The following is a 27,001-nucleotide window of genomic DNA, read 5'->3' as shown; positions in this document are numbered from 1 at the left end:
TTTACAGAGAAATCTTTCTTGACACTCTGTTTAAAATAACCACATTCTAGTTATTGTTCCAGTTATTTTTAATAGCATTTATTTTAATTTAAAATTATATTTATGGTCTTTAACTTCTCATCAGAATATAAGTTCCTTAGAACATACATTTCAATTTTTTTTTTTTTTTTTTTTTTTGCAGTGTCTTAGTCTGGTAGAAACTCAGAGCCTAGCAAATTTTGAGGAACAAATGAACAATCGAATAAATGCAATAATACATATAACCATTACTTATCTTTACTCTATTTTAACTTCTTCCCAAACAGATGACATGAATAGTGGGTTATTTCCATAGCTTTTTTTTTTTTTCCTAATTAAAATTCTTTTTCCAGGTCACCTGGGTGGCTCAGTTGGTTAAGTGACTGCCTTCTGCTTAGGCCATGATCCTGATCGTGTCCCACATTGGGCTCCCTGCTCCAGCAGGGACTCTGCTTTTCCTGCTGCCTGCCCCTTCCCCCTCTCATTCTCTCTCTCTCTCAAATAAATAAATAAAATCTTAATAAATAAATAAATAAAGTAAAATTCTTTTTCCTTTTTTATTGTCTTTTGGAAGTATTCCTCAATGTAACATTTTGGTTCACAAATTCTCTACGTATTTGTATCCATTATTCTTTTATTTTTTCTATTGTGTAACTTACTGGGTCGCAGGTCTATATTCTAAGTGTTCCATATCTATTTTTAAAATATTTGTGTTATGACAATAACATCAAAAGTTTATTTTGCATGCAATATAATAACTGAAAAATTCTCCAATGTCATTCTTTGCTTTTAGATAGAAATTAAATTCAAGTTAAGTCTAGGTTTTCTTTTTTTTTTTTTTTTTAAGATTTTATTTATTTATTTGACAGAGAGAGATCACAAGTAGGCAGAGAGGCAGGCAGAGAGAGAGAGGAGGAAGCAGGCTCCCTGCCGAGCAGAGAGCCCGATGCGGGACTCGATCCCAGGACCCTGAGATCATGACCTGAGCCGAAGGCAGCGGCTTAACACACTGAGCCACCCAGGTGCCCCAAGTCTAGGTTTTCTTTAGTTAGCTCATGTCACAGTAGTGTTGCCAAATAAGGTTTCCTAGGTATTTATTTGATGCTCAGCACAAATCTGTAGTACAGGTGTGAATTTCCATTTGTCAGATAAGAAAAGTAAGGTTCAAAGAGGTGGAGTGAGTGGGTGGTGGAGGTGAGAATCAAATCCTAGTTTCCAGTTACCACCTAGTGTAGTTGTTTTTCTCACCATACGGGTATGTCCCGAAGTATGTGTCATATTATTTGAGCTGATATTGGGGATTTCTTCCATCATCCCCAAAACGTGTTTCATGATTGGCTTGATTTTCAGTGTAGAAAATGTTCAAAATAACAACAGTAATAACAGTAGGTGGTTTTGACATGCTATGCGCCATTGTAAATGCTGTTCACATATTCGTACACTGAAAACCATTTAAAATGTTGAGAGGTTGGTACTATTGTATTTTGCAAATAAGGACACTAAAGCACAGGGGGATTAAGTAACTCCCACATCACACAGCAGTATGTGGCAGAATTTGAATTATGAGCCCAGCAATCTGGCTCCTGATCACTACCCTGATCTATAATAATAAAAACTTTATTGCATCTTAGAGTTTACAGAAAGCTTTCCTATACATTATCCATTAGACTTCATTGCCACTCTGCAGAGAAGGAGGGCAGGATTTGATATATACAAAGTTTCAGAGAGGAGACTTAGCCTACCTCACCAGATGGCAAGTGGCTGAGATCAAATAGCAATTCTTTGTCCTGAAATCTAATTACATCTCTGTTCTTGGGCCATGTTCTATTATCCATAATGTTATCCATGCAATCTGTTTTGCTCTTCAGTTAAGTTATATTGTTGTGGGTTTAAAATGTTAACCTATTTATGTATCTATGTATCTAACAAATATTTTATCTCTTCTATTTTGATGTTCCTTGATAATGTCTCTTGCAGTTGAATTGTGATGATTTCAGGAAAGAAGAGAGAAATGGGGATTTTATTTGTACCTTTGACAACGCAGCCATTTGTGGCACAGATGGGAAAACCTACAGCAACAAATGTGCGCTGTGTGCTGAGAACGCGTGAGTATCTGCGGCAGGCTTTCTCCCTAAAGTATGCTCTCCATATAAGTACATGACACAGTTTTTTCTTCCAGTCTTTAAAATATCAATTCATTTTGTGAGAGTTAGCCATCCATAAATTATTAGGACCACTCCTTTTACTATTCTTACGGAAAAAAATATGTAGTGCGACACTTTATATTTTACAAAGCACCTTTGTGTGCAGTTTATCAGATAGTTATCCGTATCTCTGTGAAGTAGACAGACATCTGATAGATCTAAATCTGTGTATCTACCTGTGTGTGCACATATAAGCACACATATATGTACATATACTTACACGTAACAGACATATTTCCATTTCTATCTATCTAGGAGTATATCTTTATTCACAGAGAATTATTTAATTATCAAGTGATTTTTTTCATTTAGTGCTCAGTAATTTATAATAGTAGATAGAGAATTGGAATTTTTAATGTTGAACTTCTCCCCATTGATTCGACCTTTGTCACATAGCTAACGCATCTTGCTGTACAACATTTTGTCCCCATTTCGTTTTTTGTGTACCCTCAGTGCTAAGTTTGGTTGTCAGTTGTCTTCAGTCAGCAAGATGGCACAGGACCCTGCTTCACAGGTTCTAGCCTGTGGCCTCAGTCTTGAATTGTCTGCTCTTCAGTTTTTGCAAATATAAAGCAACCAGTGCTTTGAAGCCAATAATGGGTATGATAAACATTCAGTCTTCAGGATTGTGCAAGAGTTATCCCTTCTTGTCATAAGTATCTTTATCAAAATACAACTGAATCAAATCACTCTGATCCTTTGCATTTTTGCATTTTCAGAGATGCAGTCTGAAATTAGTGTCTTCACCTCTTACAAGTGGTCAACATAAATGGAAAATACAGACATACATACAGAGAACAGACAGGTTTTATTAGATATGTGTTTTGTAATACTATTATGAGCACAATGTACATTTAACTACTATTGTGTTTTATATGGAGGGTCCTGTGATAGAATGTTCAAATCTCATCAGGTCTAAGTTTCTCATCTCTAATTTCTGGTATGCTTCCTACATTATACAGTGAGAGTCATACTGCTCATTGGGTTTCTTCCTTAGTTTTGTTTCCTGGGAGACTCTGCAATAACATTGGGATTCGATTTTTTTGTTTGTTTCCCTCAGATGTTATCTTTTGATATAACTTTTTTCTTATCAGTTTTAATAGCTTCATTTTTCTCCTTATATTGTTTTTCGTTGTTACACACAGGCTGTGGTTTTAAGCTGCCTTACCTTTTTAAAAAGTAGGAAGTATATTTTACATTTATGGTTCTGTTTTCAGATAGCGTTAAAGCTCTATTAGGCTGAATCAACCTAATTCTTGGGACTTTAGGTACTTTCCATGACAACCAAAGTATGAGTCAACATAAGCCAAACAAAGAATAATTTAGTAGGATGTTAGATCTATGAACTTGAATTCATATATTCAAAACAACATCATCAACAACAGCATAGTTCTTTGGGGACATCTACTATCTAGTTATAAGGTGTTCTTTTTCCTTCTCTTCTGATATGGATTCTCTTTAGACATAGGAAAGAAAATTCTAGAAATAATATTTATAGATCTGACTCTTATTAGCCCTCCAACATAATTCTGTTTCTTCAACTCCAAGCTGTAAACATAAGCTCTCATTAGAAAGAGTAAGTGAGGAAAAGAATGCAATGTGACATCTGTTTTCAAGTACAAAGGAGAATCATAATACAGTGACAATAAGTTATTTTTGAATGGTAAGAAGTTCTGTGATACTAAACTTCTGTGTCTCCTGACTTTCAATTCCAGTAAAACCAGGTCCCAAGTTGGCATAAAAAGCGAAGGGGAATGTGAGACCAGTAAACCAGAGCAGGTGAGGACAAGTGTCGAATGGTGGGAAATCTTGGGAGGCTGACTTTAGAGAGAAAGAAGATGCTCTCCTCTTCTTTCTTTGGTGTGGGGTGTTAGGAAGAGAGCAATTCTTGCTTTACATAAGATCGGCACTTCCTGTTTAGATGAAAAGCAGTTGATTCCTACAGCTGGAGCAGGTGACGCTGGTAGTTAGAATGTTCAGCTCTATTTCTGCTTTCTATGAAAAAACAAAACAAAACAAAAACCAATCAGTCCATCCATCCATCCATCAAAAGGAAACTACACTTGTAGTAGAAAGGGCATTATGAATCGGTCAATCTGAACTGAAACCGTAGCACTGTTACTTGCTGTCAGGAGACCTTGGACAAATTACTTACCACACTGTACCAGTGTTGCCATATCAAAAAATGAGATTTTGATTAAATAGCTTTTCTCTTTGCTAACATTCTGTGCACTTGTGATGACAGAAGAAAGAAATGAGTGTCTCAGACATGTCACACTTGACTTTTTCTAGCTGAATGTATTTCCTAAGTCAAGATTTGGTGCCCTTTCTATGCTCCTAGAGTACCTACTAGGACAGTTAGTGCATCATATTTTAAATGTCTCTTTGTGTCATCCAGGAGATCGTGAGCAAGTTGAGTGCAAGTAGTTCTAGCACTTACTAGGGTATCTGTGTTCACTAATAAATGAATAAGTAAATGAGCACCATATGTAACCTCATGAATTATGCAACACTTACTAAGCTACTTCTAAGCATTGCTCTAGGTGGCTAGGATACATTGGGCAGAGAAACACTGAGTATTATACGATTTCTGAAAACCATGGAAGGCATTACAATCAGGATGGTGAATGTTCAGTTCTTTTCCCTGTTCTTCAGGATGTATGTAGTGCTTTTCGGCCTTATGTGAAGGACGGAAGACTTGGATGCACGAGGGAAAATGATCCAGTCCTTGGCCCTGATGGCAAAACACATGGCAATAAGTGTGCCATGTGTGCTGAGCTTTTGTAAGTATCATCATCACCACTCTGAGTAGGTGGACTTAAAGAGGACACACTTGGTTGCCTTCCTGACAGTCACTCCAGAATCACTTTTTTTCTCACTCTTTTTCAGAGAGATACAGTCCTTTTCATGAAGCATACAATTCTTTGTCTTTGTAAGGTGAAATAATCCTTGCTCTCTGAATGGCTTCTTTTCTTTTTAATTCATATCATCTGCTAGAGTTTCTTAAAAGGCATGGGTAAGGTAATTATGTTAGTTCTTAAATTCAAGACTCTTCCTTTGCTTAATTATAGTGATAGGACAATGCACAGTATTTTATAAGGCACAATATTTTACAATTTAGAAAACACTTTCCTGGAATAAACTAGGTCAGTCCTTTGACAGGCATTGCTTCATTTGAATATGTACAGAGACTCTTACTAGAAGTGACAGTCTAATTTAAGATAATAACAGTAATGTCATGTGGCTGCCTTCTTATTACTGTAGAAGGTGGAACTTTAGTAAAGGGAAGGATAGGGTTAACTTTCTCTGAGTGCCTAGCAACTGTGAGTACTAAGGCTGAGAAGTAAAGATCCAATGAGTCTTTAATATTCTCCCATCCAAGTACTAACCAGGCCCGACCCTGCCCAATGAGTCTTTAATATTCTGATGGTTAAACAAGATATAGACTCTCTATATGTCAGCAGGCTTTTAAGTGCTCCATTTACATCCATGGATCTTTAAAATCAGGACAGAGAAAGATCTAACAGATTAATAAATTTCACACCTGCCTATGAAAATTACAGTGTGCTGCCAGAGAATTCAAGGGCACGTCCTATCAGGTTTACAAAACAGTGATTATCTTGTTTCCAGACAGGAAATAAGCCCAATTTCTACATTTTTTTTTTTTTAATTTCTACATTCTTATCTAGGAGACATGTGCGTTTAGTTTTCCAACCCACCCAAATTCTGTGACTTTCTGTTTTCATGCACTAGCTAAAAAAGAGAATTTGACCTCCCTAACTCCTCGTTTCTTCCTCTGTGGAACTAATAATAACTGCCTGTCCGGATGGGATTGTAATTAGGTAACAGATACAAGAGGACTCAGAAGCTCAATGTCACTTTTTTTTAAACTGTGGTGATTTTACATGAAGGCAAACAAATACTTTACAAGGTATAGAGAAGGTTTACATAAGGGTGTGGACTGCAGTTCTTCAAATGCTCAGTTTGGTCTCACCCTTGTCACAGCATTGTGTTAAAAAGCTCTTGGTTCTGCCAGTTAAAGGGAATTTTCCCCAACAATCTCCGTTTGTCAATCAAGGAGTCACACCCACCTGCTTTTACAGAACAAAGCCTTTAATTGACTGTCAGTGAGTCAGTTTCACACCCTTCCTTATCTTTGGCAATTTTCTGGCTCGAATTGGAGACAGGGAAAAGCTTGTCTCTTGTAAGTGGATCTGTTTAACAAGATATGGCCAAGGATATGAAAGTGCCTAGCACAGAACTGGACCCTGAAAAGATGAGTCAGAAACTGACCAACTGTTCTCTTTCTTAACAGCTTAAAAGAAGCTCAGGAAAATGCCAAGAGAGAAGGTGAAACCAGAATTCGACGAAGTGTCGAAAAGGTAAATTCCCCACCACATAATTTGATCTTGTGGCCAAAGTATTAATAAAGTTAGGCTTGACTCTTTGAGGTGGGTCAGTAATACAATAAATTGTTTCCCTTAATTCCCAACTTCCACAAGTTGACTATTTCAAGTATATTAATCATTAGATTCAGATTTAAAATTTCATTTTCCCACCCGAAGTTCACAATATGCTATTTTTAAGAAAAAAGGGAAAGAAAGAATATAAGCCAGAAAATATGCAAATTAAATTCCACTGAATTTCCATCATCCGTCTCCCTGGCTTAGATTAATTTTGCTTTGAATAATTTTTTTTAATACGACATAATATAAATTAGATAAGAATAACTTTAAAATAGTTCTAAGTCTTTTAAACAGTGTATCCACTGGTGTATTTTATGAATCATCCCACTGATACAAACTAGAGTTATTTGTTATGGTTATTACAGTGAGACCTACATTTATAAATGTCTTGCTTCTGTTTAAACAAAAATATCAGACAAATATTGTGTTTTTTAAAGAGCCCTTAAAGTTAAGTTTTTTCAAATTATTATGTGGTTTAATTGTTTAGTATAAAAATTTATTCCTTTTAATAATTGAGTAAACATTGTAGGTCATACAGCTTGGATTTCCTAAATCACCAAGTTTATTAAACCCGACTTTCACTATAACTGATAGCAGTTACTTTGCTAAATGACTAACTTTCTGTTGAGAAGTCAGAACAATTTAGTTTTATCCATAGTTTTATTAGGTTCTTGCTGTATGAAACTGACCAAGTCTTCTCTTCTCTCTGGGCCTCAGTTTCTTTGTTCCAAATTAAGAGTTTGGATAAATGACCTCAATTTTACATTCTTGTTGTAATGTGATTCCACACCCTGTACTCTTCTGTGCTAACACAAGTGTAGAGGCCTCTTTTAGGCCAGAGGCTTGAACAATGGAAATTTGATCAAGGCAAAAGGTCCCACAGTGATCCCCCAGCTGAATCCAAACAGGCCTATCAAGTGACAGGCTTGAAATATATATCAGCCCTAACTAACCAATGGGCTACTTACACCCAGATATAGGTACCAAAAAAGGAAAATTCCATACATTCCCATACCTCCTCTCCTTCCCCCTTTAAATACAGCCCTTACCCACTACCACATGGAAGAGTCTTTCCTTTGCTGCCGTTCCTGCCCTTCCTTGTGGGGTATCCAACATACTTTTATCTCTTTTGTTCTGCCTTGGGTAGATTCTTTTACTACCTGTGCCACCTGCCCCAACTCCATCAGGATGCCCCACATTTGGGGGCCCCCATCTGATTGGGAGAGACGGCACAACAAATATACCATTTTTGTGGATGGGCATTTGTTTTCCTAAGGATAGATACAAGTCTAGTTTTTGGTACTTCTATTTCATGATACTATTCACTCAAGCAAATTTCCCACCCTAATAGGGTGTTCAACAGAGTTTCAGTGAAGGAATATGGAGGAGTCAGTCTTTGTTTAATGCTAACTGAGGTTTGAAAAACAATTCTTTTGGTTGTTAAATTTCAGTCAAAAACTTCGGGTCATCTTGTAATATTGAACATTTTACTCCTCCATAAACACAGACAGTTCTTTTCCGTTATCTATCTTCAGGTCTTGTTTATTTTTCCCTCTTTTCCTCTGTGGCTGGGGTCGTTGTTTTGGTGGGGTCACTGGACGTGATCGTGTTGAATGTGACTCCTTTACAGTGATGGCTCAATATCTGCTGCATAATTAGCCTGTCAGTGGGTTGTTCACAAAAGCATTTCTTCAGAATCTCCTTGGATGAATCACAACTTATAAACTGAAATTATCATTGTTTCTCTTATGGGAACCATTGAACAGTAATTTTCCTACCCTGCTACGATTATCAGATAGATGATTGTCTTCTGTGTCTTTATTCCGGGATTGTTAGAACCAAGAAGTTGGGAGCACACCCATTGCTCCTCCAAAAACAAATATCTTCTTATTAGGAGTCAATTAGGATTCTTTTTTTTTTTTTTAAAGATTTTATTTATTTATTTGACAGACAGAGATCACAAGTAGGCAGAGAGGCGGGCAAAGAGAGAGAGCAGGGGAAGCAGGCTCCCTGCTGAAGCAGAGAGCCTGATGTGGGACTCGATCCCAGATCTCTGGGAGACGACCTGAGCTGAAAGCGGAGGCTTTAGCCCACTGAGCCACCCAGGCACCCTTAGGATTCTTTTTTTAAAGTGCCCTGATGAAATATGAGTTATTTTTTTAAAATTTAGAACATTACATCTAGAAAGGGCCTTAAAGAACATTATTCCAAAAACCTCATTGTGTAGTTGGTAAGATAGAGTTGTCTCTGGTGTCTATGCCCATGCCCATGCCTTGCTGTGATTTCCAGAAATTTCACAGAGGCACAGTCTAGCTGCTTAGGTCTTCCAACTTCAAACCACACTCTTTATGCTCATGTTCTCTTGGCTGAAATGGGAAGATGAGGGTGCATAGTTGAAAAAGGCTTAGAGTTTGGCTATTGTGGACATTGCTGCTATAAACATTCGGGTGCACGTGCCCCTTCAGATCACTACGTTTGTATCTTTAGGGTAAATTCCCAGTAGTGCAATTGCTGGGTCATAGGGCAGTTCTATTTTCAACATTTTGAGGAACCTCCATGCTGTTTTCCAGAGTGGTTGCACCAGCTTGCATTCCCACCAACAGTGTAGGAGGGTTCCCTTTTCTCCGCATCCTCGCCAGCATCTGTCATTTCCTGACTTGTTGATTTTAGCCATTCTGACTGGTGTGAGGTGATATCTCATTGTGGTTTTGATTTGTATTTCCCTGATGCCGAGTGATATGGAGCACTTTTTCATGTGTCTGTTGGCCATCTGGATGTCTTCTTTGCAGAAACGTCTGTTCATGTCCTCTGCCCATTTCTTGATTGGATTATTTGGTAGGAGAAGAATCCATGAAACAAGATGGGATAGGGAGGGAGACAAACCATAAGTGACTCTTAATCTCACGAAACAAACTGTGGGTTGCTGGGGGGAGGGGGGGTTGGCAGAAGGGGGGTAGGGTTATGGACATTGGGGAGGGTATGTGCTTTTGGGTAAATTGGAAGGGGAGGTGAACCATGAGAGACTATGGACTCTGAAAAACAATCTGAGGGGTTTGAAGTGGCGGGGGGGTGGGAGGTTGGGGTACCAGGTGGTGGATATTATAGAGGGCACAGCTTGCATGGAGCACTGGGTATGGTGAAAAAATAATGAATACTGCTTTTCTGAAAATAAATAAATTGGGAAAAAAAAAAAAAAGAAAAAGGCTTAGAGAAGCATATTTTTGTAGGTCGTGTTTTGTAGATTATATAGTAATACAGGCCATTATAAAACATCTTTATTGACATGGAGATTCCTAAATTAAGAGTAATTTGGGGTAGATAGAGATATAAATAGAGCTGTAAATATAAAGTTTAGCCTTCAACTCAGATAATAGAATTTTCAAAACAGAGAAAAACCGAAAAGTCCTAAACCAAAGCATTGGGAAATCTGGAACAAACCTTTCTTGGGTTATTTGGGGGAAGTCACCGCCTTTTAAATTAAATTTAAATTTTAGTCTTGGTGTTTTACCTCTCTCCAGTGGGGAATGAAGGAAAATTAGATTCATGCTCTATGTTTTCCACCTACTGTATTAGAAATGGACATCAATAAAGGAGGCAGAGCACATTAAAGTGAACATCAGTAAAGGAGGCCACAGATTCACAGAGAGGACAATGGATGCCACCTTATTCATTTTCCTTGCAAACCAGACCAGATTGTTCTTGATTTGATCCATATTAAATAGAGTTTAAGCATCTCATCTTACAGATTCTCTATTCTGCTTGTTGACATATTTTTCTTTTGTCTTGGCAGCTGCATTTTGTTATGTCTGTCTTGGAATTCATTGAAAGATCTTTTTTTTTGTAATCCTTTTTTCATAGACTTAAAAGTTAGTAAGAGTCATCTAGTTTTATGAGATGTTTGCTCAGCTTTATTCTTTATAAGGCTCTTTTACATTTTAAAAAAGATTTATTTATTTATTTTAGAGAGAGAGTGCGTGTACAAGTTGGGAAAGGGGTAGAGGGAGAGGGGGGAGAAGCAGTCTCTCTGCTGAGTTCCAAGGGGAACTGAATCTCAAGACCCTGAGATCATGACCTGAGCCAAACCAGGAGTTGGTCACTTAACCAACTGAGCCACCCAGGCACCACACAGTTCTTCTATCTTTTAATAAATATACACATAGTAAATGCAGGTACTTAGTAATTTCATAACATAATTATGTTTCTTATTAATCCTCATTAATATGTTACACATTTATCAACACCTTCTAGGCCTGACATTCTTTGACTGTAAATCCATGATACATATTTTCTGTGTTAAGGAGTAGAAAAGTGCTAAATGTAATTACTCACCCTTTTGCAGGATTTTTGTAAAGAATATGAAACCCAAGTGAGGAATGGAAGACTTTATTGTACACGAGAGAGTGACCCAATTCGTGGCCCTGATGGCAGGATGCATGGCAACAAATGTGCTCTGTGTGCTGAAATTTTGTGAGTCCAGATGTGGGTTCTTTAGAGGGACGGGATGGGTAAAGTGGAGATTGGTGGGAATGGTGAGTAAGAACAGTGTTGAGGTGTAGCTTTGTTGTTGAAAATTTTTGAGCAGTTTTCTGTCTTCTGCAAATCATGATATCACCTAGTAAGTAGATCCTAATGATATACGTCTGTTTCCAAATACAAATGGATTCTGTTTTCCAGTTAGAGGGCTGGATTACAAAATACTTCTTATTGTTTCCTCCCACCACCTTTGTAAGCCTTTTTATAAGATAGTCATGATAGAGAATGAGGGCAAAACGTATCAAGACTTTTGGCTGTTTTCCTTTAGTAATTATCCTGAGTGAAAGAACAGATGTTGTCTCCCAGGAAAACTTCATGTTTATATGTGACTTGGATTAACTTTCTCTTTTCATATGGGGCATCTGACCTAGGGGGAAGTGCAAATCCTGCAATAATTACAGCATTTATGAAGATGTCTCAGACCAGGTCTTGTCACTGTTTCAGATCCCTGAACCCTCGAAGCTCTCTCGTTTATGTTGTCCTACTGCCATGTTGTCTCAGTCTTGGCTACCCAGTGTCTCTTCTTCTGTGGATCACATTTCAAGATTATCCTTCTTTGGATAAGACTTCCTGAAATTCTTAATTGAAATCAGTCTTTATAACTCTTAATAATTTTATTTCATAACAATCAATATAGCTGGCAATTCTGTAATTACTTCTGTGACCATTTGTTGACCGGGTTCTAAGTTCCAAGAACAAGACCGGGTATGTGTCTATTTTATATATAGCACCAGGCCAGCGCTTGACAAAAAATAGTCACTAACCAAATGTTGAGTGAACATATGAATAAAGATCCCTGCTCTCAAGAAGCTTAAAGTTAAATAGCAGAAATAAGCCATGGACACACGGACACACATACACACACACACGTTGCAAGACAGAGTAAGAACTATGCCATAAGAGAATATTCAGCTATGAAAATACAATGGCAGATATACAGTTTATTTTCACTGTGAGGTGTGGTCTGTCTTCTTAAAGAAGGCAGAATTTAAGCTGAGAAGATTTAAAAGAAGGCAAGATGACAAAAACGGTCATTGCAATGGAAAGAAATATCATACTTAGGGCAAAATAAAAGAGATTCTTTGGAGAAAGAGTGAAGATTTCAATCAGGAGCCCCAAGATGAATGGAAGATGTTTTTTCTAGAACTCATGAACACGTGGCTGTTTTCCACCTGCACCTAAATGACTATTTTATTTTTGTTAAAGATTTTATTTATTTATTTATTTGAGAGGGAGAGTGAGAAAGAGAGAAAGCACAAGCAAAGGGGGAGGGGCAGGGTAAGAGTGAGAAACCAACTCCCTGCTGAGCGGGGAGCCCTAAGCTGGGCTCAGTCCCAGGACCCTGAGATCATGACCTGAGCTAAAGGCAAACGCTTAACTGACTGTGCCACCCAGTAGCCCCCTAAATGACTATTTTATAACATGAGGATTTGAAGCATCTTTACTCATTTATTTATTTTTGTTTTTTTTCTCCAGCAAACAGCGTTTTTCAGAAGAAAAAAATAAAGCACAAGAAAACCTGAAGAAGACTGAGGAAAAAGTCAAAGTTAAGAGAGAAATTGAGGTGAGGATTAGTTTGATCAATTTAATGATGACTTTTGTGGGCTGTGTGCATTTTACTCTAGAACGCATTTTCAATATTGGTTCATTTTCCTCCACTACTGATGGATTTTCTGGAAAGTAGTTTATAGTTAGTATTTCATAAGCTTTAGAAGAATAATTCAGCATTATAATTTTTAGCTCTATTTGGAGGAAATTAATCAAGTCATATTAGTAGAATAGTTCTTAAACGAAGGTAATGTATCAAAGCATTATCTGAATTCAAATTTCGATATGTGTCATATCACACATATATTTGGAGGTCTTCTTTGTAACATTTTAATATTCTCTCTTTAAAATCATACCACATACTACTTTCTAAACATCTCTTAGCCAGTTATTTGTCCTTTTTTCTCCTGCTACCAACTTAGCTCATAAATCTAATAGATTTCCTTTGTGTTGCTGCATTAGCATTCTGGCTGGTCTCTATGCTTCTTACCAACATCTTCCTCAATTCTCAATATTCAGTTCATTTTCCACATTGTTTTTATAGAGTGGGAAATATTTCCACGACTCAGTGACCTTATGAAAAGCTAATATTTGAGGATATCTTAGAGGATATTTGGACCATTTCACTCCTATTTAACTTACTTTTAACAGTGAGTTACCCCCGCTTCTGTAGTGTGTGGTTCGCAGTTTCATAAAACAGCCTACTTCATTAGTTCCCCTTCTGACTTCATGTAATTACATAATATTGTCGAGGCCTCACTTTCAACTGATTCCTTTCCCTCAATCTTTTAATTTTATTTCTCAAATCAAGACATTCCTTTAATCATTCATTCTGGTTTCTTCCTTCCTCTTTGTCTTCCTTGTTCTTTTTCCTTCCTTTCTTCCACCCTCCTCCCTCCTTTTCTTTCCTTATTTTCTTCTATAGCTTCTCCAGCTTTAGTCTCCAGTTACTCAAATCCTCACACATCCAGCTGGGTGGTCTTTCTAAAACAGATTTGCTTATGTTCTTCTCTTCTATAAATATTTATCATTTTCCAATTTCCTAAGAATAAAGTCCAAATTCCCTTCAAGGTTCAGTGATCTAGTTTTGACTTACCATGAAGATCTCCTTTTTGACCCCTTCCCAAACTTTCCTCTCTTTATCCAGCTAATAGTTTATTCCTGACAATAATAGATTATCTCAAGATACTATGATCTTTTATGCTGCTCTGTCTTTGCATATATGTCATAATTCCTCTTAGAGAACCTTTTGCCACACTATTTACCTGGACACATCCTAAAGATATAGAATTGAGCTATAAACTCTTCTCTGTACTTCCATGAATCATTCTCCCCTTTGTGATTGTACAGATTTAACGCAGACCTTTGTCATATCTCTCAGCTTTTTATATTTCAATTCTTTACTCCTGTCTACTTGAGTGATAAAAGAGCTAATCACATTTATATTTATATCCCCTTATTACATTTGTTGACTTAAATGGGTGTCTATTACACGGAGAGAAATACCACAAAATTTTGTGATGACCCTAAATCCTGTAAGTTTTATTTTTTATCCTTAGTTCCTTTTCTCTGATATCTTTAATTAACAGCATCTAAAATGTATAAAGAGAGGGCGTGAGGGTAGCTCAGTTGGGTAAGCAATCGACACTTGATTTTGGCTCAGGTCTTGATCTCAGGGTCATGAGATCGAGCCCCACATTGGGCTCCATGCTCAGCATGGGATTTGCTTGAGATTCTCTCCCTCCCTCTCCCTCTGATTCCCCCCACCAACTCATTCTCACACTCTTTCTCAAATAAATAAATAAAATCTTTAAAAAAAATGTGCAGGGGGTACCTGGGTGGCTCAGTCGGTTGAGCATCTGCCTTCATGGATCAAGCCCCATGTTGGGCTCCCTGCTCAGTAGGGAGCTTGCTTCTCCCTCTACTGCCTGCTCTTGCTATCTCTCACTATCTCAGTCTCTCTCTCTCTCTCAAATAAATAAATAAAATCTTTTAAAAAATAAAATAAAATAAAATGTATAAACAGAATAGGGAACTGTATGTAAACTGTCTCATTTTCATTATTTAGAAACTCTGCAGTGAATATCAGGATCATGCAAAGAATGGAATACTTTTCTGTACCAGAGAAAATGATCCTGTTCGTGGTCCAGATGGGAAAATGCATGGAAACTTGTGTTCCATGTGTCAAGCCTTCTAGTGAGTATAGAATGCCAGAGAGAGTAGGGACTTAACAGAGAGTCTAATAGAATTAGATACTTTTGTAAATGGGGAAACTGTGGCTCAAAACAGGGAGGGGAGTTGAATAAGTGGAATACTTACACTGAGAATGTTGGTGGTAGAGCTGGGAGAAGAACCTAGAGCTATCTACTCCAATATGTCTACTTCCCTGACACTCGTTCTCTTACCACTAGAACATCCTGGCAGCCCTGAGCTTGTGCAAATACCACATACTCCCTGCACTGAAGCTTCACATGTGAATCTATTGTACAAGTTTATAGGCAGCTCATCTTCCAGAGAGGCTGTGGTCCAAAGCAAGCACTGAATACAGATATTGATGATTAGAGTTAATGTTGCCTATCAAGCAATCATGAGACCTTACAAAATTAAATATTACTTTATATAATGTGACATTTCTCAGTAAGTTAGAATTGGCAGTTTGCTTTCAAAATTTGGAAGTGCTCCAAGTTTATCTGATTGAACTAAGATTAAGTAGTTGATTTCTATTTCGAATCTATGTTCTTTTGTTTTGATTGACAGCCTTGTGTGGTTGAAGTAGCATCAGTTAACCGAAATTCTATGCAATTCTATTGTGCAAAGCAAATATAGGCTCATTTGGTTTATCAATGTATGGAAATTATTGGCCTTTTTCTACCTCTACTGTATTTTGTCTTTAGATAATGCAACTATGAATAAGCAAGCAATACATTTAAGGTGAATTAATAAAGCTAGAGTGTGCATGATGTGATAGAGAGACTATAGACTTGAGAGACCTTGGATGATTATAGCACTGTCCTAAAAGTATAGCCAAAGCTTTCTCTGCCTCAGCTCCTCTCTGTGAAACAAGGGAACCAGTCAGTGTCCTTCATAAAGGCCACTTTCAGCCTCCAGGTATAGCATCAAAATGGTACTAGTTTTGATATCTCCTTAATGGGCCTTGATGGTATTTCTTTTTTGACCACAGGCAAGAAGGGTATTTTATAGAAAGCAAGCTTTCTAGATCCACAGTCACTATCTTTCTTTCAATGTTAAGCCAAAAGTATGAAGAAGTTATGGTATCATACCATACTAAAGGCTGTTTTGTTTCTTCTCAGTGGTATGTAGTGATAAAAAGACAAAATTATTCTTCCTAAGGAGGGAGGACAGGACAATTATTTTGCATTTAGCAATGCAAAAATGTGGACAAATAATTGCCTGTACTTGGTCCAGTGGATTCTTCTCATTTTTTTCCCTCTAATTTAGCCAAGCAGAAGCTGAAGAAAAGAAAAAGGCTGAAGTAGAAGCAAGAAATAAAAGAGAATCTGAAAAAACACCCTCATATACAGTGAGTGGAATCCACCCATTGAGTCCTACTTGGCATTCTAATTTGAACATATTTCAGAGTCTAAAGGGTAGGGTATCATCCACTAAAAATTGCTAGGAAATCCTAACCCTTTAATCTGGAGATGAGATTGAGATTAATGCTATGGGAACTTCATCAATTCTTGCTGCTTCCAAGACTAACCCTGTGAAGTAAAAATTATTTGAGGTCTGAAAAAACTGGGTTCTAACACTGGTTTCATCACTTACAGACTGTGTTAGTTTTTGCAGACCACTTCCCAGAGACTATACATGTATACTTTCTACATATGAATTTTTGAAATTTCACATCTGAATTGAGATAAAATACCTTCATTCTGCACACAGAAAGCCTGATTTTTACTTCTGAAATTACAGTACTCATTTCCATAGCCTTCTATAAGTTGTTACTGCTTATTATTTAGAAGATGAAAATTTTCTACTTTTCTTTCTAGATTCTAGTCTTTGTCCAGCTGTCCTCCCCAGCTGAGCTAGAATAAAGCTTCACGATATTCATCAGATTGCAGTACTGTTCCGCTTAAATGCCACAGGTGGCTCATCATCAGCTATAGGATGTACCTCAATCTCTTATCTCTCCCTTCTTATTTGGTTTACCTTCATTCAGAGATTCATGTTCTGCTATATGCCCATGTAGTTTCCTACTTTGTTTCCCAACTTAAGAGTCTTTTTTTTTTTAATTTTTAATTTTTTATAAACATATATTTTTATCCCCAGGGGTACAGGTCTGTGAATCGCCAGGTTTACACACTTCACAGCACTCACCAAAGCACATATCCTCCCCAATGTCCATAACCCCACGCCCCTTCTCCTAACCCCCTTCCCCCCAGCAACCCTCAGTTTGTTTTGTGAGATTAAGAGTCACTTATGGTTTGTCTCCCTCCCAATCCCATCTTGTTTCATTTATTCTTCTCCTACCCTTCTCCTACCCAGTTAAGCCCCCATGTTGCATCACCACTTCCTCATATCAGGGAGATCATATGATAGTTGTCTTTCTCTGCTTGACTTATTTCACTAAGCATGATACGCTCTAGTTCCATCCATGTTGTTGCAAATGGCAAGATTTCATTTCTTTTGATGGCTGCATAGTATTCCATTGTGTATATATACCATATCTTCTTTATCCATTCTAGGTTCTTTCCATCTAACTTAAGAGCCTTGTATGCATATTCCCCAATCCCCTTCTTACCCACAAAAAATGCTGTTTATTCTTCAGTCTCACTCAAATTATTCTTGTTATATGACATCTTTCCCAGTTTTCACAATCAGATCTCATGGCCCCAACCTCTGTGTTCTCAGATTTTCTTGTACCTGTATGTTTACACTTATTGTATTACACAAATTTTTTTTTAAGGTTTTGCTTATTTGCAAGAGAGAAGGAGAGCATGGGAGAGAGAAAGGAGGAACGACAGAGGGAGAGCGAAAACCAGACTCCCCACCAAGCTAGGAGCCTGACCTGGGGCTCCATCCCAGAATCCTGGGATCATGACCTGAGCCAAAGGCAGATACTTAACCGACTGAGCCACCCTGGCTCTGCTACCCATATTTTAATGTGTTTAGATTATAGTGGAGTTTACTTGTCTACCTCTTTTATTATATTGTGACATCCCATTATGTCTTGTTTCCATCTCTTAGTAAATGATGAGTTTTTTTGTTGAGTTAAATTTTTTTTTCCAATTTTTTTTTTTTAAGATTTTATTTATTTATTTGACAGAGAGAAATCACAAGTAGATGGAGAGGCAGGCAGAGAGAGAGAGGGAAGCAGGCTTCCTGCTGAGCAGAGAGCCCGATGCGGGCCTCGATCCCAGGACCCTGAGATCATGACCTGAGCCGAAGGCAGCGGCTTAACCCACTGAGCCACCCAGGCGCCCTGTTGAGTTAAATTTTACATTTGAGAGAAACACAACTAAAGTCCTGGTGTCAAATAAGCATAACATTAGTTTCTGCCAATGTTGATGTTCCAGTCTTCTGCTTAGAATAGGAATAAAATGTATCTCCAGCTTGCTTTCTCTATCTTGGCAGGAGCTGTGCAGTGAATACCGCAAGCTTGTAAGGAATGGAAAACTCCCCTGCACACGAGAGAATGACCCCATCCAGGGCCCAGATGGGAAAATGTATGGCAACACCTGCTCCATGTGTGAGGTGTTCTTGTGAGTAGCACTGTACCTGGGAAAATGAGGAAGAGTTTTGTCCTCTCTGCTTTGTTTTTGTTTGTTTGTTTGTTTTTTAAAGATTTTATTTATTTATCTGACAGACAGAGATCACAAGCAGGCAGAGAGAGAGAGAGAGAGAGAGAGAGAGAGAGAGAGAAAGGGAAGCAGGCTCCCTGCTGAGCAGAGAGCCCAACGCGGCCTCGATTCCAGGACCCTGGGATCACGACCTGAGCCGAAGACAGAGGCTTTAACCCACTGAGCCACCCAGGCACCCCTCTGCTTTGTTTTTTGTTTTTTAATTTTAACTTTTTATATTTTATTTCTTAAGTAGTGTTTGTTTCCTGTCAGTGGCATTTTTGCACAGTGTCATCATTATCAAAGAGTAATTTCTGCTCTGCGCTGCAGCGGGGCAATGAGGTCCACATGTAGCTGCTGCTCATACCCTTCTAATGCAGTCTGGCTTGGTCTCTGAGGTGCAATGCATACTTCAAGCTCGTCTTTGTGTTCTAGGATTCTCAGTCATGTCTTAAGTAGAGGTTGGTTGTTCTGGTGAGGGAAGGGAAGTTAACAACCACTTATGTTGCCATCATGGTGACATCACTCCTAACCAACTCCAAAGAATCATTCTTGCTTGTCAATCACTAATTGGGTTCCTGTGGAAATATACAGGATATAAAACAAGGATCTTAACCCTTGCAGAGAGAGCTATGAGGTCATCTGAAATCACACAACACATCACAAAGCAAACATACCAATATATGAAATGGTACATTAGTTCAAACACAGGATCTGGAGGAATGACTTGGAATAAGAATGATGAGTATCTGGTGGAGGTAGCCCCTCCCAGGTGTCTCATCAGCTTGAACAGCCATGGTAAAGCCTACTCTACATCCCTAACCCCACACTTTCTCCTTCATGGTAATCAGGACTTTGCTTCATAGCACTAAGCATGGTCAGTAGCTATAAACTGATATGTGTGACTATATGTTCAACATCTCTCTCTTCTACTAGACAAATGTTGTTATGGAAGGGATTCTAGAAAATGTAAGCAGTGAGTTTAGATTAACTTCCTGCTTCATTTTTGTGTTCCATTATGAGAGGACCACTACAGCAGGAAAGCAAAAAAAAATTTAGAAGAAATGTATAACATGGAGGACATGGGGAGATGGAAAGGAGAAGGGAGTTGGGGGAAATTGGAGGGGGAGACAAACCATGAGACTCTGAGGAACTAACTGAGGGTCTTGGAAGGGAAGGGCGTTGGAGGTTGGGTGAGCCTGGTGGTGGGTATTAAGGAGGGCATGTATTGCATGGAGCACTGGGTGCATAAACTTTATGTTTATGCACTGTGGTGCATAAACAATGAATTCTGGAACACTGAAAAGAAATTTTAAAAATAAATAAAAATTTAAAAAAAAGAAGAAGGAGAAATTAATAAAACAGTGTCCTTCAAGGACTCTTAAGCCTCAGTACATTTAGCAAAGGGGGAGTCATGGTCTTGAAATTTCCAAGTAGCTTTTGTTTTATCAACATTAGTTCTAGGTTGTCTCTGTGCATAAAAGTGGAAACAATGACTGAAAGCTCTGGAAGGGGTCTGGCTCAATGCCAGGAGCAACTTCCTAACAGTCTGAGGACTTAGGGGTAGAATGACCTCTATCTGGTTTCAAGGATGATATAAGTAGAGAATTTACTAGCAGATTAAAGAAAAGCTAGACAGTAATCAGACCTACTGAGTATTAGAAGTCTTGAGTAGTGGAAAATCAAAAAATTTCCTCTGGATTAGGGTTTAAATCTATAGTGTACATTTGTTAGTTCTGTGTCCTTGGGAAATTGATCCATTCTGTCAGTTTTCTCATTTGTAAATGGGGTTATAGTAGTAGTTTTACAACATACAGTTTGGAAGATTTCATGGAATGAGCGCCAGGTCAGGCACATAGTAAGAATTTAGTAAGCTTTTTTTGTTGTTGTTTTTTGGGGGTTTTGTTTGTTTGTTATTTTTTATTTTTTTTTAAAAAGAGAGCACAAGCAGGGGAGGAAGGTGGTGAGATGTAGAGGGAGAGGGAGCAGGGAGCCCAATGCAGGGCTTGATCTCAGGACCCCAGGATCATGACCTGAGCCAAAGGGAGATGCTTAACTGACTGAGCCACCCAGGGGCCCCAGAATTTAATAAGTATTAACTGTAATAATTAAGTGATATTTGAGGTCACTTTCAACCTGGACATTCTATGATACTTACTGATGTCTTTTTTAATCATTCTTTTTTTAGCCAAACAGAGGAAGAAGAAAAGAAAAAGAAGGAAAGTGAGTCAAGAAATAAGAGAGAATCTGAGAACACAGCTCCCTTTGAGGTGAGAGGAACTTCTCCAAAAGTCAGAGGACCTGGACTCCATTGAGAGCATCCAGGAAACTCATAAATCCCCTGAAACTGTAGGAAACATTTATACAGTTCGTGTTTGTTTTTATGTAAGCATGTACCCATGTGCATGTGTGACTATTTCCAGATCGAGGGTGTGTAACTTTTATCATTTAAAAATAGTCATGTCTTCCCAGTTAAGAACTATTCTAAAATAAGCCAATTACCGATCCCCACTTAAGAAAAAAAGTCTAAACTTCAGCTCTTTCCAACTTGACCCAACCTTCAAAACCTCAAACTTCCTTCCTCAATTTCACAGGAATTGTGCAGTGAATACCGCAAATTAAGGAAGAATGGACAGCTTGTCTGCACACGAGAGAACGACCCCATCAGGGGCCCGGATGGGAAAATGCATGGCAACACGTGCTCCATGTGTGAGGCTTTCTTGTGAGTAGAGCCCAGTACTTCGGAAGGAGAGGGGGAAAGAACTGAGGGAAGTTTTCAAACAATTGTGAATAATGCATTTTTCTCTTCAGGGCAGTGGTCATTCTTAGGTGTCACATATAAATGAACTTAAATTAAAAAAAAAAAAACCCACACAAGAAAACACAAAAACAAGAAGTGGAGAGCTCTCAGATAATGATTATTGTGATCTAAAGAGAACGTAATTATTTATTTTAGGATATTTTCAAGGTAACTCAAGATCTTTTATTCAGAGAAAAGACTGCTTTATGATTCAGTCTTCCCTGGTGAAGAGCATTATATATAACCCCGAAGATTGGTCCTTTAGTGTTTGGGCATGAAAGCACTAAAAAACGAATCATCATAACAATTTATTGAATGCATGTAATTGGCATATACTTGCTAAAAGCTTTGATACCTAATCCCATTTAAGCTTCACAAAAACATATGAAGTGGGTCTTTCTTGCATTATCCTAAGTTATAGATAACAACATAAAGGCCCAGAGATGTTGGGAATGATAGAAATATCAGTGCAGGGGAAAAAATGAAGAAAATTATGTTTTCCACTGTATGTTGTAGACATAATATAATCATTTAGCAATGCCTTTATAACTTCTGTATTATAACTTCTCTATTTGCCTGTAATTAGGCTTCTTTCAGTCTGTTTTTCTTTACCTGGACATTCATCTTTCAGTGACAAGGAAGTAATTCTGCCACCTAGTGATCAGCTTTGCTGCATCCTCTGATAATTTCCCAGTATGGAAAGAAAATGCTTCTTAAATCTTTTAGTCAACTTAGACTTATGATAAAATTTAGATCACCTTCCATATAAAGAAGTATGAGACACATCACAGTTTTGGGCCTATTTTAGTATTTTTCTCCCATCAATGTAAAACTTCCTTACCAAAAAGAAATAAAGATTGACTATGTCATATTTTGTGGGTATGTTAGCAAAGGCTCTTGGCTTTTTTGAGAATCATTTTCCCTCCATAGTCTTTTCTTGCACACGTTCATACCATATACAAACTGTCTTTTCACCTTTTTTTTTTTTTTAAGATTTTATTTATCCATTTGAGAGAGAAAGCATGAGCCAGAAAAGGGGCAGAGGGAGAGAGAAGCAGACTCCCTGCTGAGGCCTAATCCCAAAACCCTGGGATCATAATCTGAGCTGAAGTCAAATGCTTAACTGACTGAGCCACCCAGGCACCCCATCTTTGTGCCTTTTAAAAAGGTTTTAATTTGATAAATGAAAAAGTCTTATCTTGATTGAACCATAACATTTTTACATATTATTTACACATTCTTATATCTTAAAATGAAAACTTTTTTACATATTTAACAGGATTAAATTGTTTAGATTATAGATCCAGTTGTGCTAAACTGGATTTGCAATGCCATTAGTTATCAAAAATGGTTAAGAGCTATCACTCTCACTTCATTTCCATCATATGCCTTTTTTGGGAGGGTTCACTCTTAATAATAATTACAGTGATGATGATTGTGATCATTTATATCACTTTTGTCAATCATTTCATTATGTACCAGATACTTCCTCTAGTTGCTTTACAATATCAATTCATTTAATGCTCACAACAATCCTGTGAGAAGAATGTGGTTATTCCTCCTCCTGTCCCTCCCTTCTTCCACATTTAAAGATGAGGAAGGCACAGAGAAGTTCAGACATCTCTTGTGTTCCTTATAGCTCCGGGATCTGTCCTCTTAACCACCATGCTATACTGCCTCCTAGAAGCCAGATATTACACTTTATCAAGAGCTATTATAGATGCCAAAGAATCAGCCAATAGGAAAGTATTACTGCTGTGTACTTGCTGAGGAGCTGAATGGGTCTCTCATTAAGGGACTTTTTCTTGTACACTGTTCTCTTGAGGTGAAATGAATCATTTCAGTTTATCACCCATAAAATTACAAATTGCTGTGAGTGGATCTTTGGTGGTGCTTGAGAATTGTCAAAGCAACAGATGATCAATGTCTAAATGTTAAGAATTCTACTCTACTGTATTAAGACCCATTTATTCTTTTGCTCTCTTTTTCTTCTCCTGATCCTTATAGTCAGCAAGAAGAAAGAGCAAGAACAAAGGCTAAACGAGAAGCTGCAAAGGTAATTTTTCTCAGGACTGTGAATGCTATGCCTTGACATTTGTTTACTCCTTAAGGTATTCTAGGTATCTCATTAGCAGAAAGGTTTTCCTTTTCAATTGCAATTCAATTCAATTCAATTTCAATTCTGAAATGAACAATAACAACAAAAAAGTTTTCACCTATAAAAAGTGGTCTCAAGTAGAAGTTTGTAGAGTACCAGTTTTTTTGCATGATAATTCAAATTTTGAGTTTCATTTTATAAGAAGGAGAGGGTTAACTTACTCTGTAGGGCGTATTCTCCATATTTGGCTTTTCTTAGATTTCTGTACAAGTAGCACAAGAAATCTGTCTGTATGTGATGTTGGATTACTCTTACATAATGGCCATAAACAAGATTTACCTTTATGGATTTTATTACCTAATAAATGCAAAGTATAAGCCGAATATTTATTTGGGGAAAGTTGACACAGTTTAGAAGTCCATATTTAAACTGACTCACTTTCTCATGAACTTTCTTTCTGTTAGTTGAAACCATCTTTTTATTGGTAATTTAGAATTGAACACTTGTGTTATCCATAATATCTGATCAGCTGCTAAATCACCTTAGATTTTTCCAGTTGGTCTTTTTTTTTTAATTAAATTTATTTATTTTCAGCATAACAGTATTCATTATTTTTTCACCACACCCAGTGCTCCATACAATCCGTGCCCTCTATAATACCTACCACCTGGTACCCCAACCTCCCACCCGCCCCCACCACTTCAAACCCCACAGATTGTTTTTCAGAGTCCATAGTCTCTCATGGTTCACCTCCCCTTCCAATTTCCCCCAACTCCCTTCTCCTCTCTAACTCCCCATGTCCTCCATGCTATTTGTTATGCTCCACAAATAAGTGAAACCATATGATAATTGACTCTCTCTGCTTGACTTATTTCACTCAGCATAATCTCTTCCAGTCCCGTACATGTTGCTACAAAATTTGGGTATTCATCCTTTCTGATGGAGGCATAATACTCCATAGTGTATATGGACCACATCTTCCTTATCCATTCGTCCTTTGAAGGGCATCTGCATCCCCTATCCCTCTACTTTATCAAGGAGCTCCCAGGAAGGTGTCATTTTCTCCAAGGACTCACAATTGCCCTCTCCTCCATATCTTTATTTCAAATATATCTTTATATTTTAGTTTGTGCATGTCTTTTTTTCTTTCTAAGCCTTCTAAAGACAAATCAAGACCTACCATTTTTTTTGCTCATTCTTCTCATTTTAGCTTTTCTAGCTTTATTGAGATATAGTTGACATATGACATTGTATATGTTTAACATTGTATATATTGTCTTGACTTGGTCTACTCATATATTGTAAAATGATACTCTTAGAGCATTACCTAACACTTCTGTCACATCACGTTATGACATAAATACATTTCTTTTTTGTGCTGAGAACATTTAAGATCTACTCTCTTAGCAACTTTCAGTTCTACTGCATAGTATACTGTTTTATTGCTAACTATAATTACCATGTTCTAAAGCAGATCTCCAGAACTTAATTCATCTTATAACTGAAAATGTATACCATTTGACCAGTGACTCCCTATTTCCCCCACCCTCCCAGCCCTTGGCAAATACCACTCTACTTTCTGTTTCTTTGAGGTCAGCCTTTTCAGATTCCACATACGAGTAAGGTCGCACTATATTTTTTTTTCTGTCTCATTTATTTCACATAGCAGTGTCCTCTGGTTTCACCCAAGTAGTTGCAAATGGCAAGATGCCCTTCATTCTCATGGAGGCTTAGCAGTATTCTTCCAGGAAGTTTCTGCAGGAAGCCTCCTCCTCTTGGTCCATTGAACTCCCGCCCCTTTGATCTTTCATAGCTTTCATAGAGTGTTATATGTAACATAACACAAACATGTGTATTGTTCTCTGCCAATTTTGTCAGCCTTTTTCTGTGTAAGCAGCCTTGGGAGAATGATGATGACAACTTTTTCCAGATCCACTCTAGTGCAAGGACAGTTCTGAGTCCACGATGGAAGCTTTGTAAATACTTATCAGTTTACTGCTCCCTGTCATCCCTTTTTGTTTTTCTTCTATTCTGCATCATTTATTCCTCAGAAGAGACAAAGGTACAGGAAAGGCAGAGAGTCATTCTGAGAAAATATTTTCCAGGAGCTCTGCAGTGAATTTCGGAACCAAGTGAGGAATGGAGTGCTTATATGCACCAGGGAGAATGACCCTGTCCGCGGCCCCGATGGCAAAATGCATGGAAACAAGTGTGCCATGTGTGCAAGCCTATTGTGAGTACCTACCCTCATCTGTCCCACTGAATCTCTTCGTCATTGATCATGTCTGAGTCTCAGTTTTCCCAGAAATGTGTAGAATATATACCGTGGTGTATATGCAGTATAAGTTTAAAAGCACATGGACAAGACATGAAGTAATAATGGATCACAGTGACAGTGTGATTCTCCATCCAGTTATCTGTCTAATCTTTAGTTAAGCCATGGGAAAGTCTTAATTTATATTTTGAACACTTGATAATCATCATTCATAACAGAGCAGAAGTTTCATGATCTGGATGCAGTGATATCTTTGTCTCTCTCTCTCCTGACATTTTATGATTCTGTGAATATATTCAGCTATTGGCTAAGGGGAAACCAGTTGGACAGAAGTTAGGAAGCCAGTAGGAAAGAGGTGTTAAAATAACCCAAATGAGAAATGGAATGGATTGCATTTATCCTTTCAGGAACATTACTGTGTATAGCTGAAGTAAACACTTTGATAAGTGGTTTAGTATAGAGAATAAAGCCTCTAAGAGACAAACCCATACAATAGATGTTTACTGAAATATCTTCTTGTGAGCCAAGTCCAGGGACTTTTAGGCCATTGTTTTGGTGAGTGGGACCAAAGCTCCATTGGGTGAGACAGTACAGGAGAAATGGATTATTCACTCCTCAGGTTCTCCTCCTTAGACTCCTAATCCTCTGACAGAGTCTAATGCTAAGGTAAATGTTGAGGAAAATGTTTAAATAATATCTGTTGAATGGATAAGGAAAATGTGGTTCATATACACTATGGAGTATTATGCTTCCATCAGAAAGGATGAATACCCAACTTTTGTAGCAACATGGACAGGACTGGAAAAGATTATGCTGAGTGAAATAAGTCAAGCAGAGAGAGTCAATTATCATATGGTTTCACTTATTTGTGGAGCATAACAAATAGCATGGAGGACATGGGGAGTTAGAGAGGAGAAGGGAGTTGGGGGAAATTGGAAGGGGAGGTGAACCATGAGAGACTATGGACTCTGAAAAACAATCTGTGGGGTTTGAAGTGGTGGGGGCGGGTGGGAGGTTGGGGTACCAGGTGGTAGGTATTATAGAGGGCACGGATTGCATGGAGCACTGGGTGTGGTGAAAAAATAATGAATACTGTTATGCTGAAAATAAATAAAAAATAAATTTTAAAAGAAAAAAAGAAAAAAGAAAAGGTGCAAGGTTATTTTTGTCCCTTAACTTTCACATGTCCTTGTCCAATTTCACGTATATGCACATAGTTCCTTAAAGGAGAGACTGACAGACTAGGCCAGTCTACACA

At 37.9% G+C, this 27,001-nt stretch overlaps 1 protein-coding gene across 1 annotated transcript in view; it reads left to right on the top strand.

Annotated features, from left to right (window-relative positions):
• SPINK5 (serine peptidase inhibitor Kazal type 5) overlaps window positions 1-27,001 on the top strand; it is an 82,020-nt gene that overhangs the window by 23,986 nt on the left and 31,033 nt on the right. The window contains exons 5-17 of the mRNA XM_044224818.1: window positions 1,996-2,123; window positions 3,938-4,001; window positions 4,878-5,005; window positions 6,538-6,604; window positions 11,028-11,155; window positions 12,698-12,785; window positions 14,838-14,965; window positions 16,229-16,310; window positions 18,365-18,492; window positions 20,759-20,840; window positions 21,165-21,292; window positions 23,378-23,426; window positions 25,574-25,701. Of these exons, the coding sequence (XP_044080753.1) occupies window positions 1,996-2,123; window positions 3,938-4,001; window positions 4,878-5,005; window positions 6,538-6,604; window positions 11,028-11,155; window positions 12,698-12,785; window positions 14,838-14,965; window positions 16,229-16,310; window positions 18,365-18,492; window positions 20,759-20,840; window positions 21,165-21,292; window positions 23,378-23,426; window positions 25,574-25,701 (1,328 nt within the window). The remainder of the gene's footprint in view (window positions 1-1,995; window positions 2,124-3,937; window positions 4,002-4,877; window positions 5,006-6,537; window positions 6,605-11,027; window positions 11,156-12,697; window positions 12,786-14,837; window positions 14,966-16,228; window positions 16,311-18,364; window positions 18,493-20,758; window positions 20,841-21,164; window positions 21,293-23,377; window positions 23,427-25,573; window positions 25,702-27,001) is intronic.

The sequence above is a fragment of the Neovison vison genome, chromosome 1 (genome assembly GCF_020171115.1).
Source record: "Neovison vison isolate M4711 chromosome 1, ASM_NN_V1, whole genome shotgun sequence".
In the NCBI taxonomy this organism is placed as follows: Eukaryota; Metazoa; Chordata; class Mammalia; order Carnivora; family Mustelidae; genus Neogale; species Neogale vison.
The sequence above is the reverse complement of the archived record's forward strand: the minus strand, read 5'-3'. Positions and strand labels throughout refer to the sequence as shown.